The following is a 13,326-nucleotide window of genomic DNA, read 5'->3' on the forward strand; positions in this document are numbered from 1 at the left end:
GCCATGACAAATTAAGCAGAATGACAGTGAATTTATCACAAGGTGAAAAAGTAGATTTTGGGGTTTTTAGAATGAGGGTTCAGGGGGGCAAGATGGAGGAATCTGGGCGTGTCCAGCCTTTCTCCTTCTTCTTGGCTTCCATCTTCTGCTGTGATGCTGGCACTTTTAGATTGGTTTAGAGTAGAAGCTCACTGTCTAACATAGGTGATAGGTATTGGAAAGTAATTGTAAACATTTTACACATAGTTTTTAGTATAAAGACATAACACTGCCCCGAGGGCAGGCAGAGTGCCTGGAACTGTCTTGCTGAGCAGACTTCAGCAGGACAGGAGAAAGAATTTTATAGATAAGATACAATAAGCAACCTTGAGACTGAGAAAGGAAGAGCTCTGACTCCTTCTTCGAGCACCAAGCTGGGAAAAGAGACTTTGGAACTCTTCTCGGGGTCACTCTGAGCAGCAGAGACCCTGACAGAGCGTAGCACAAAGCTGCAGTGAACTGGGGGTTTAATCACTCCCTCACCAAGAGATTCTTGCTGTTTAGGGACTTATCATCATGTGATAGAAGTGTCCTCCTCAAACTCAGTTTCCTGCTCTTCTCCTGTGCTTCCCTCTGTTGTCCACCCACACTGCTGGCTCCAAGTAAGGGCAGTGAGCTCCCTAGAGCTCTCCCCCACCTACTCATCCCCCTGCTTTCCTTCCTCCCCTGCCTGCTTGCCCTGTCCCCTCCTGGTTACAGAGGAAGTGGGATGACAAGAAAAACTGGCTCAACTTTTCCAGGGATTTCTGGAGGAATTTGTTCCCTGGACCTGAACCTCAACCTTGATCCGGACCTGACTGACTCATCTTTAGGATTTTTACTGCAAAAGGAGTTAGGCACCCACAAACCCAAATGAAATAAAAACCTGGGGGGAAGAGGATAAAGACAGCAGTAAGAAAAGTGATTTAATGCAGCTTCTAGGGTCTGCAGCTTCTTTCTGGTTAAAATTGTCACAGGCCTCACCAGAAGCCATCCAAAGTGCTGGGGCCAGAGCTTGGCTTGCAGCACAGTCCTGCCATGGGACAGTCAATCCCAGCAGGAGCAGGAGCTGGTGGTGTTCCCAGCTCCCCAGGCAGGGCTGCAAGAAGTGATGAAACCTCCAGGGTGCAGGGCTTTCCTCCCTTCTCCCATGGGAACAAACTTTGCTGCAGGAAGAACACTGCCAGGAGGGAACAGGATTTTCTGAAGGTAAAATATTACCAAGGGCAGGGGCTTTCCTGGAGGCAGAGCCACCTGGGAATGGCAGAGCTGGGATCCACAGAATCAGGATGGATGGCTTTCCTTGGGTCTTGTAGGTGAGGTGCATCTCTTAGGAGGTGACACCTCCTGCTTGCACTCATGGGAAGTCTCTGCTCTGATCAGCATGGCACACAGGGCTCCACAGCTCCAGAGTCAAGGAGTTATTGCTCAGAAATCATTTCCCTATCCTTCACAGAATTACTGCAGCAGGGAGAGGATTAACAGGTATGCAAATCACAGTGGAGGTGGGGGGAGAGCTATGCTAAAAAATTAATAAATGCCACGGTGGTATTGCTGTTCCAGCTCTCCGGTGCCTTTTTAGGAAAACTAATGTGTTTGTGGGGTGGGTGCAAGCCTGATGGGAACAGGGAGCCAAGAGCCAACCTTCCCCAACCTGGATCTTGCTCTGGGTCAGGTAATAGGATTTCCTGCACAGCTGGAGCAGGAAGGAGCAGCCAGCACCCCCTGCACACACACACAGGCACTGCACACCCCTGGAGATGCTGAGGAGGGGAGCTGGTAAATGCTGGCAGGAGCACGGCCAAAGCTGCCTGCTCGGCCAAGAGGGCGAGGGAAGGCACTCACCAGGGCCTGGCTGTGCTCCCTGACACGCTGGGCTGTGCTGGGGCCTCCTGTCACCCTGCAGCACACGGCACAGGCTGCTGCTGCCGTCTGTCTGTCTGTCCCTCATCTGCGCTGGCCAGCAGGGCCGGGGCTGAGCAGGCAGCCGAGTCCCTGCTCCCCCCTGGGCACCTCCCCGGCTCCCTGCCCAGGTGGGATTCAGAAGGGAGGCAGCACATCTGCAGCCCCACCTCAGCCACCCCAAGAGAGCACGCAGAGTTGCAGGGGGTGGCCAATGGCGAGCCAGAGTGATTTGAATAAGTCCCTCAGTGCCCAATCTCAATTTCTAAATAAGTCTGCTTTAAATTACATTGATTTATGATTCACATATTTTTATTTGATCAGTCAGTGGTTCTGCAAACCTTCAGGCGCTTTAGGTGTTTCTAATCTCTCCATCCTGTTGGATGGAGGCACCACTTGCAAAGGGCCTTTTTTTAACCCCTGAATCCACCAGCCACTCAGCCAGGATGGGCCAGAAACCTGTCTGCTGTCCCCTTACTGGGGCTCTTCTCCTGGTGTGATCACACTATATGTAACCAGCATCTCTGGGGATTATCCAGCACCTCTGGGGTCTCCTGCTGTCACACCAGGACACTCAACAAGAAACCAGGGTGAGGGTGTTTTGTGACAGGCCACATCTCTGGGAGTTTACATTTTAACATTTGTACCAGGAAATCAGGTCTCTCAGTGTCATGGGGTTAGAAAAATACCTGATAAAGAAATAAACCTGTCACATAAATTCACTTTATAAAGGACCAAGCCCTGCAGAAGTCTCTGTTGTGTGTTTTAAAATCTCCCTCACTCCTTCACAAACAGACTGCCTGGGACACTGCATTCCTGTGCACTTGGGAGCCACTGGCAGCAGAAGAGGGACCGTCCTTGGGGCTGTCTCGCTGTGATTCAGCCCCAGTGCTGAGCAGACCTGCTCTGCTAATCCCCCACATCCTCGTCCTTCAGCGCTGGCTGGGTGAGGGATGGGGCTGACTCACCTTGTTCTGCCTCTCAAGCAAAGCTGAGGGCCTGAGGAGCACCAGGAGTTACCACACAAAGCAAACACTGAGCAGGAAAGGCTTTAACCTTGTCGGGAACTTGGTGGGGTGTTTGAAGCCCTGGCAAGTTCAACGTGGGCTGAGCATGAGGCCGTGTTTGAGGTGATCTGCAGCTGCAGAATAAGCCTGGGCAAAGACTTTCTGGATTCCCCCAGCCTGCTCTGCCTGTGCCCCATCTGCTGTGCTCACAGGACAGCCTGGGAGTGCCGTGGGTTCCTTCCCTCCTGGCTGCTCTTGTTTACTCTTAAATAACCTTGAAGGCAGAGACGCTGCTTTGTGTCCACAGAGCCCTGTGCTGGTGTGAGCTGCTGCTTTCTGGGCAGCAACACACCCTCCCTTCTCCAGGGCTTCCCACCGCCCAGGCCCGACTCCCAGCCTCACAAAGCACCTTTCTGCTGCAGCCTATTTGCATCTCTTTGTTGATTTTGCTAATCAAGCTCACTCCTGAGCCTTTGAAAGCAGCAGTACTCAAAGGCACTCCATCTCTTTGGGCATGGCAGCCATTTCAGGAGAGGTAACCCCTTGGGGACCAGGCAGGTTTGGTCCCCAGGCTGTTCAGGGCTGTGTTGGGAGCACCAGCTGGTGGATGGGCACAGCATCCAGGTTTGGGAGGCACTGCCTTACCCAGCTTTCTGAGCCAAGGTAATGCCACACTGCCACCAAAAGGGCAACACTTCCCTGGCTCTCCCTGACCCCTTGCCCCGCTCCCAGACCCAGGCAGCACTGCCTCCTGCCCTTGCAGGGGGATGGGTTGTGTCCCACCCTGTGCCATCCCACCCTGAGGGGCTGCTGCCTCTATCTGCTGGGTTAGTGAGTGCACCCAGCCCCTGTGGGGACGTTCCCAAGCACTGCCATGTGCTGAGCTGGCCCTGCAGGGAGGTGACTCAGACCCCCAGATGCTCACAGCAGCCAGTGGCAGCACAGAGAGGGTCCCTGGGCTGGGGAAGCGGAGTTGGGCAGGGCAGCCAGGCAGATACAAAGCCAGCCACCCTCATGACATGGAGCTAGGGGGCAGAAGGATGAACTCACTCTGGAAACCCAACCCCATCCCTTGCTTAACTGCCCATGGGCTGGCCCAACTCAGAAAGAAGAACTACATTTGTGTAGACTGGCAGGTCACAAAGACACTTAAAAGTGATATTTACCCACAAATGTCCTGAAGTGGGGAGACAAGTACCCAGCTTCAAACTACTTGTTTCCCTCAGTGCTTTATGCCATCAGCTCCAGCAGCTCAGCAAGGGAGCCCAAGCCCAGCCCCACGGAGTGGTCAGACACCAAATGCCCACTAAATTCCTGTGGGGCTGGAGGAACTTCTCCTCAACAAGCACCACAGACCACGGGCAGGACACGTGGCAGTGGCAGCCCCGGTCTCCCCACTCCCAGGGCTGGGCTCTGTGGTTACCAGCAGCACTTTGAGAGCAGCCAGGCCAGGCTGTCACAGGAGAGTCCCTTTGGCACATGTTAGCTCCAGCTCTGAATTTGCATTCTGTATTTGCCAAGGGTTATTAGTGTTGATCAGCTGTTAAATAATCTGCCCTTTTCATTTCAGGAGGCCTGTCAGGACTTGCCTTCACGAAGGCTTTGCTTAAACAGGAGTTTCATGGCATATTTGAAAAGGGTTTTCATTAGGTAGCCTTTTCCTTGAAATTTCGACAGCTACAAATACTAAACACTGTCTCTGACATCATGAGCATCTGCCACATGTGTTGCCTAACCCTCTACATGCTCAGTGTGTGGAAAAGCCTCAGCCCCAGAGCAGTGGAAATTGGGCTGCAGTCCCACTGGCACTCCTCACTGTGCCAAGGAAAGACCCGAGCCAGCAGATGAAGATAAAAGCAAATCCCACATCAGAAAATGAAATTATCCCCTGTTGGAGAAGGGCATTCTGAGCTTGCTGTACACAGCTTTTAAAGACAGCCTCACCCTGCTCTGCACCTGCAGGGATGGAGTCTTTGGGGTGACTGATGGTTGCATTTCAGCATCCTTGGTTTTATCTGCGCCTCTTCAGGGCCGTGCACCCTTTGCAATTAGCCAGGAACAGGAGCTCCAGAGCCTGGGCAGGCTGGGAGCACAGGCCACTGGTTCAGGGGCTGCCTTGTGACTCACAAGGAAACAGCAGAATGGGGTAAGAACCACATTTTGTGGTTAGGCAACACCGTCAAAGGACTCTGGAAAGTCAGGTCAGGAATAAACCTCACTTCAGGACTGAGGGGAACTGCAATAACCAGCTGGTTTCCTCACATGTAATTATGCTCACTACCCTGCAAATTTTTAAAAGAGCCAGAAAGGAATGAAAAAGTGGATGTGGCAGTAGGGATCTGAAGAGGGGGTTGCTGTGCATACTGGATAGTCTTGAATAGCCCAGTAGAAAAATAAGTTGTGCTAGCTTGAGGGCAAAGGACCTTCTCTGTTACCAGCAAATGAATTAAAACACTTGCCTGCAGGACAGCCCCACATTCCACACCTCCCATTCCTCTCACCTGCAGGTTTTGAGTGCCTGTTGAATTCCAAGGGCTTTTCACCACGGTTCCTTCAGCACAGGGGAAGAAACCTACGGCGCCAGGGGAGTCTGCTGGGGACATGCTGGGGACAGGGCTCTGCCCTCCTCCTCATCAGGGCTGGCCCAAAGCTGGTGTCTAGGTGGTACAACCAGGTGGTGGCTGCCTGCTGGCAGAGAAAAGGGGGAGCAGGGAGGTCCCTGAGATGGCCACATTTTCCTCAGCCATGCCCAGCAGGACGGGAGGGTGGCAGTGGGCACCACAGCCAGCTCAGTCTTCTTTCTCTCCCACCCCTCCTCTGGGGAGAAGAAACAAAAGTGACTGAAAACCAACCAATTTGGCTGTAATGAACCATAAAACATGGGATCAGCTCTCCACCTCTGGGTCACCTCGCCAGCAGAGTGCTTGGCTGTGCCTTGCTGGTGCTGCCTATGTTACGGTCATCATGCAACAAAGCCAGCATTTAGAATTGACTAATTGATTTGTATATTAAATAGGTATTTGTGCTCAATTATTGGCAGGTTTGTTAGTAGATTACTATTTAAACAATTGTGATATTTTAAATTACACGTTATTTTGTAGATGCATATTTACTTGAAAAAAGAGCGCCCCTTGCATCTATTAACATATTAAAAAGCAAATAAAACATTCAGGCTGTTATAATGCACAATGTGGCATTACTCTGGTACTTTCCCTAAGCTAGGGAAATCTTATTTGTTTAATAATAAGTTAACCATGAATATGCAAATCTGCATCCATGCAGTACCTCACTGCTGTCACTATTAATGAGTTGCAAATTAATGTGACAACAAAAGGAAAATCTATTTAGTGACAGATTTGTGGTTCCTACCTGGCTCAAGAGAGCAACCATCAACAGTCACGTCAGTCTGCTGGAGGAAAGTGTGCACATGGCGTGGACGGGGTTTTCTTCAGGACTGGCAAACCAGAAACAAGCAATGGATCTCTTCACCCCAAGGGCAGGAGGCAGTGCTGCTCCTGAAGATCCACCACACTGCACTGTGCCATCAGGGGAACCCATGCAAGGGTGAAATGCAGAACTAGCAAGGCTGATGCAGGTAGACATCATGGTGGGATGCTTAAAACTTCATCTTCTTCAGATCTCTTTGGAGATGTTTGTCCCTGACCACCGCTCCAAGTGAAACTTGGGTTCCTGTCACCTTCTTCTGCTTGTCCTTCTAGCAGAAATGCAATGGTGAATGAGCACACTGAGAAAATATCTGTGTCTTTACAATTATGGCATTCAACTCTTCTCCCTTGTGTGGTGGTGCTGAGCCCTCTCCTACCACCACTGGCCTCATACTGAAATAAAAATATGTTCTGCAAAAAAAATTTAACAGAAAAAAATGCTATTTTTCCAGTTACCCTGGGTCTGTGCAAGTTTAAAGCAATAATGTGTGCCTTTTCCCTGTGCAAGCTGATGATGCTGAATGTTTACCAGCATCCCCACAGAGCCTGGGAATGGCAGCTGCCTGCACTTACCACTCCCTGATACATTAATGCTCAAATGATGGGTCTCCTCTATAGTTTCATTATTTAGCACAGAAATTAAGGGAGGAGTCAGCTTCAAACTCTTTTGATTCATGAAGTGAGCTTGGCTCCTGGGAGTAGTTTTTAAAATAATTTCCATTCTGCTCCTGCTAACTAAAACCATAGAATCATTAAGGTTGGGAAAGACCTCCAAGATCATCAGGACCAAATGTTAACCCAGCAGTGACAAGTCCACCACTGAGCCATGTGCCTGGGCACCACATCTCCCCTTCCTCTGACCCTTGCTTGCCACTCACTGCCTCTCTGGCACAAGGCTCCAGCTCAGCCACCCCTGCAAAGCAGAAGAAATGAGGAGAGTGGCTGGAGGGAGAAATGACCCAAACAGGCAACACCCAGGGCTGACCCCACTCTGCAGAACTCTCGGGTAAGGCAGGAAGGCGAAGGAGGGGTTCCATATTTTGGTCCTCAGCAGCATCTCCCAGCACTGCCTGTGCTGTGGCTCCCCCTTATCCTCCCTGCCAGGCAGCCAGCCTGGAACTGGGTATTCCCTGGGATTTCCCAGCCAGCAACAAGTGAAAGTTTGACAGAGGAACCTCTTTGAAGCCAGGCTCATCTGCCTGCTCTGGCTGGAAATAGGGTTTTCCCTATTGCACCACTGCTTGTCCAACACCTCCACAGGGCAGCACAGACTCCCAGCTGGGCAAATCCAAGTGGTAAGCAGGGGAAATTCAAGGAGACACCTTGGCTTTGTCCCCAACAGCAGCAACACTGCGCTTTCACCTTGCAGAAGGCAAGTAACTGGATCAGCAGGGTTTTACCATCCCCAAAGGCTGCGTTTCCATTTCCTTATTTTTTTATTAACCTGGACCAAAGCCAGCAGTGTGAAGCAAGCATGTTTGGCCCAAGCAGGATGAACAGGAAAGGGCTTTAAAGGAGAACAGTGTGAGATCAGAAGCTGAAGCTCTGAACACAGCCCCCACGCTGGCTGGAGCTCGCCCAGCCCCAGCTCTGTGCCCTGCAGGACCCTGACAGCCCCAGCTCTGTGCCCTGCAGGACCCTGACAGTCCCAGTGTGGCCAGTGCTTCATGCCCTGCTGGCACACTGCCATCTCTCCTCTCCCAAGATAATTCTCCCTAGGCTTGCCTCCTGCAAAATTACACCTGTGACAACCTCTCCCAAAGCACCCAGCACAGAGGCAGCCAAGCCAGGCTCCTGCTTCTCTAAACCCTCACACAGCGATGCCCCTTTAAAAAAGCACATCCCAGAGTATAAAAGGGTTGTGTTATGTCAAGGGACAGCACTGGGATCAGGTGTCCCCTGCCACAGCCCTATTTTTAGAGCACAGGCGCCTGGGGCAGGCTCACACACACATTACAGCAGCATGAGGCTGTTACTGTATTGAGCATCAGGCAGGAGCCAGCATGGAGAAATCCCAACTGTACCCGGTGGAGGCAGGGAAAGCTGACTAAGCAGAGATGCTCGTGCTCGGGATTCCTCGAGGAGGAGCTGGCCAAAAGAGGAAGCTGTGACAATCTTTTGTTTGCCCGAGGGGCTCAGGGAGAAATGAGGTGTGTGCCACACACCCCGGGAAGTGGCACCAAGCTGATTTATACCCAGCTCAAGCCATCCAAGCATTGGGATCACACAGCTGATCAGATAAAGGTGTCTGTAACAATTGCTTTTAGTGTTGTTTCTTGCCTTTCATTTTCTGGCCCCCTTCTTTCTGGGAAAATCAGGGGGTGCAAGCAGATGGCACTGCAGAGTAGGGGTGTCTGTGTTTCAGTCCCTTACAAAGCTGAAGACTGCTCTAAAAGGAAATCCAGCGTGCACATAAAACCTGTGCAGGAGAGACCATCGTCCTCCTTACCCCAAGTCTGGAAAAAAGGAGGTCAGCAGACATGTTAGGACTAAAAATTCCCTGTCCTGAGCAGAAATAAGACTTCAGCATCCAGCAGCAGACAGCTTTTGGACCCTTCTCTCACCTCTTGGCTCAGCTACAAAACCACCTAACCCACAGGAACAGCCCCACTGTAAAGCCACACAGCACAAATGTATGGCAAAAGACTCAGCACACCTGAGAGGCAGCAGCCCTGAGTCTTCCCCTCCAGGGCACCTTCAGAAATGTTCTCCCTTACCGTCAGCCTTCAGGACAATGCAGAAACTCCTTCCCAGATGCTTTTCCCAGACTGAGCAGGTGCTCTGCTCAAGATCCTTTGTGTGCTGGCCCCCATCAAAAGAGCAGTGCAGTTTAAACAAACACCTCAGTGGCAACTGGCTGTCATACTACTCTTAATAACAGCCCCTAATTAAAACTCAGGAGTCTGAGTTCACAGCTAGAATTTCCTTCCACAAGGGAAAGGCAGAGAAGGTCTGCCCAAGCCCAGGGAGCCCAGGCTCGTAGATGGAAGTGCCAGAGGTGCACAGAAGTGACATTCTGGTCCTTGTCCCTTTAAATCCTCCCAAAATGTGCTCACAGGTTTAATGCTCCACATTAAAACCAAAGCATTTCCCCTGGTACTATTAACTTCCACTCTGCAGACTCCTTGAAAAGAGAATTCAGCCAATTGAAATTAAAAGGATGTCAAAGGAGGGAAAATGATGGAACCTATTCACAGTTCTTTAAAAGATGGTGCAGAAAGTATTGTGAACACCACTTTTAAACCCTTGTCCCACCAAAAGCACAAGCCTGATGTTTTCTTGCAACGTGCAATTTAGAAAGCCAATACAGACTGTAGCCCAGATTTCATCAGCTGCTTGCCTGCACCTCTACCAGCCCTGCCCCACTTTGGAAACTCCACCCTCCTTTAATGAACATTAATGAGATGAAGCTCATGTCAAAACCAGGCACAGAGTTAATGGGAGTCACTTTAGCCTCTTCATTTCTCAACAGTTTTATTGCCTTTAAGAAAATTTTTGTAAAATATAAATACAAAGGCAGAAGATTTACTTACAAAGTTAAAACACAGATCTCAAACATAAACACACAATTCAGAAAATTTAGTTTATGTACAGTTTCAAGCAACTTCAACATATGTTAGTTTTTCAATATTTTACAAGGTACAGAAAAAATAGTTCAAAGTCTTCTTTAAATAAAGAGCATAAAATGTTTAAACATATATAAACAATCCGGTTTGATGTGTGAAAACTAAATTTCACAGCTTTTAAATTAGGATATAAAAGTTCTTACAATTAGTTGATGTGTATGGATATGGTTTAATTTATATTACAAACTATTGAATTATATTCAATAGTGCTTACCTGGCCAAAGCAGGTAATTCTGTAAACAAAAAAAACGAAAATAACATCACCAAGTGCCTTACCAAATTCTATCTCCCAAACAAGCCACACGACTTTGATCACATCACCTAGAAAAAGTATGTTCTGTGTAATCAGTGCTTTGCATGAAACAAAGTCAATGTGTGTGGGTGTGTTCTTTTAAAAAAAAAATGTGTTCAGAGTAATAACAAACTTATCCCAAAGCCTGTGTGCATTTAAAGAAACATTATATAACAATTTTTTGTAAAAACTGATTGAAGTTAAAAAAAAAATTCTTCCAAAATCCATCCAACTGGAATTCAGATCTCTTATATAAAGGAAAGATATTTTCATATTTAATAGTGTCCTTTCTTTACAGAAACAATTTCATTTGAACACATATACATACAGATGTAGCTGTATAGAGCACTGTACATTAAAGGGCTGATGGTTCACCAGAGGATGTCGAAGGGAGGCTCCTCGTGCGGGTGCAACCAGTGGAGCTCAGAGCCCAGCAGAGTCTTGAGCTCACTTGTGAACTCCACCAAGTCCAAGAGCTCTTTGCTCTCTGGGTTAAAAGCTTCAAGGTCCGTAGCACAAGAGAACAACTGGCTGAGGGAAGTCTGTTTGTAAAACTCTGCCTCCGTGATGGTGACGACCTCCAGGTTGGGGAAGTTGCAGCGGAAGATGCGTGAGGACATCTTTAGTCTCTTCACCACGTCCGAGAGCAGGAGCCAGTTCCGTGGTCTGTGGGAGCACAGGAGAAAGGCTCCAATAACTGACATTAGGGTCACAGGACTCCTGACTCTTCCCCACATCTCTGTGTGACAAACCCTACCCGATCCCACGCCCACAAACAATCCCTCTGAAAGCAAGGCTGGTGCCCAGGTGTTGAAAATAACACATGAGCAGGTGTGTGTGTGTGTTTATTCAGAGTACTGCTACCTGCAGCTTTGGGAAGGGAAGATCCAGGATGCAGGGGCACTGGGACCTATAAAACCTGGGCTCCTCAGTGCCCATGTGGGCCAGCAGCCACCCCTACTCGGAGGGTTAGCCCATCTGAACCCAACTTTTATTTCACAAATAAGGAGATGGCTTATAGCTACAACCACAAAATTCAGCAGCCCTGACTTCCAGAGAGACCAATATTAAATAGAAGTAACAGTAAGTTGGCTTTTTGTCAGATAAACAACACAGTTTTAAAATTCAATCTTTGTACTTGTCCACTTCAGGGGATTAAGTTAGATCCATCACCCATGTAACAAAAACAGTAAAACCCACACTCCTGCATGATCAATATTTAAAACTAGCTGTCATCAAAATTGGTGCAAATGGTAAACAACAGGTCACTAACAAATCTAATTTATATCTTGAATATAATAGGTAACACAACTTTCCAGGTCTTTGCTTATTAGTAAGTATCACAGGATCTTCCCTAAGATACTTATTTGCTTGTTCCAATCCAGAGCTCTAAACCAGTTTTGCTACAAAGTCTAGAAAAGCAGTAATGGTGTGATTTTGTCATCCACAAAAGCATGTCCACTCAGTCCCAGAACAGAAAAACCCATTGAATAAAATTAACACCGTACAAACAAACATCATACCCAAATGTAAGTGCTAGAAGCACTTCTATTTTGGGAAGTTATAAACAAGATGCCTGTCTGGGATGAGGAAAGGACTTTTTGTGTTTAAACATCACTTGTCCTGCTCTGGAATATGGCAGTAAAAACTCAGCCCTGGCAAATCAGCCTTTTCCCCTCTCACCTCCTATTAGTTTATTTCCAAAAAACCACCAGCAGTTACAGTATTGATCTCTCATTTATGTTACATAAACACAAACACTTTTTCCCTACCGACACAAACTGCCACCAGCCCAAGCAGACCATCCCATCTGTTTTTACTCCAAAATCTGTATTTGTTCTTACCCCTGAGAGAGACACACTTGGATGTTGTAACACGGTAAGGGAGGCTCATCCAAAAATTCAAATTCAAACACATCACTGAAGCCATCTTCATCTTCATCACCTGGGCCGGGAGGATTTGCCAAGACATCAAATCCAGACTCATCTTTTGGATCTAAATAAAATTGAATAAAGGTGCTAAGTCAGCAATGAAAAGGCTGTTGCAGGTCTTGCTTTTTTTCCCCAATAACGTGATCTGTAAACAAAATCAGTTTGCTTCCTTCCCAGCTTCCTCCACCACAAGAACAAAACAGCCCCCACCCCCACGTGCCCCATGTTTTTAAAGTCTCTGCATACAAAGAAATAAAGGGCAACATTTGCTCACCGCACACAGAGCTGCCATAGAAATCCCAGTACAAACCAGGGTCATCAACACTTCGACCTTGCAGGTCAGTTAAATACTCTGGAGAGGAAAAAACAACAACAAAAACATACTGATGAGAACAAAAAGCTGGCAAGTCAGGAGACTGCACGTCACAGAGCCTCAGCACCTTCCATCAAAAAATCCCACACTGTACTCCTGGCACACATGCTGCAAACAACAGCATATATACACCATTCCCCCACATCAAATAATGACCCACCACATCAAATAATCACCTAAGGGCTAACAGGGACACACCCAACATTAAGCTTCAGATGCTGAGAGCAGTATCTTATTTTTGTGGAGATAGGGTGTACTCCATTTTTTGGCCTTCACAATTATTCTGGACACCAACTTGAGGGTGAAACTGTGGCCCCAAATGAACAGATGAAAAAGGTTTTTCTACACAGGTATGTTCAGAAGATGTAGTTCTTTTCTACAGATATAATCTGGGAGATTTACAAGCTGAATTGGTGAAAAGATACTGGGATCCAGGATGCTAGGAAGTCAAAGATACTGGACTTGACTTTACTGGAGTCCTGAAACACCTGTGTGCCTTCTGTACTGCACCATTTAAACAGGTAAACAGATGAATACTTAAACTCATGGACTATGAACACTGCAAACATGCTCAGAGGTAAGTTATTAGGGAATGCAAGTGTCTTCATCCAAAACCAGAAGGAAAAAGAACCCTAAAACCATGTTATAACATGGATATGTTTAAAGCCTTTAATATATTTTTACAGTATTTCAGATATAAAACAAGGCAGAACTGGCAAAACCACAAATAG

The 13,326-nt window shown here is 47.9% G+C and overlaps 1 protein-coding gene across 3 annotated transcripts in view; it reads right to left on the minus strand.

The window, feature by feature from the left end:
• Positions 1-9,830: 9,830 nt before the first annotated feature.
• The window catches only part of BCOR (BCL6 corepressor), a 58,638-nt gene continuing 55,142 nt past the window's right edge, over positions 9,831-13,326 (minus strand). For all 3 annotated transcript variants that reach the window (XM_066545485.1, XM_066545484.1, XM_066545486.1), the window contains 3 exons: positions 12,497-12,574; positions 12,136-12,286; positions 9,831-10,957 (listed from right to left, as the gene is read on the minus strand). In XM_066545485.1, coding sequence (XP_066401582.1) covers positions 10,663-10,957; positions 12,136-12,286; positions 12,497-12,574 — 524 coding nt within the window. In that variant the 3' untranslated portion in view covers positions 9,831-10,662. The remainder of the gene's footprint in view (positions 10,958-12,135; positions 12,287-12,496; positions 12,575-13,326) is intronic.

This window comes from Molothrus aeneus, chromosome 2 (assembly GCF_037042795.1).
Source record: "Molothrus aeneus isolate 106 chromosome 2, BPBGC_Maene_1.0, whole genome shotgun sequence".
NCBI classification, from domain to species: domain Eukaryota; kingdom Metazoa; phylum Chordata; class Aves; order Passeriformes; family Icteridae; genus Molothrus; species Molothrus aeneus.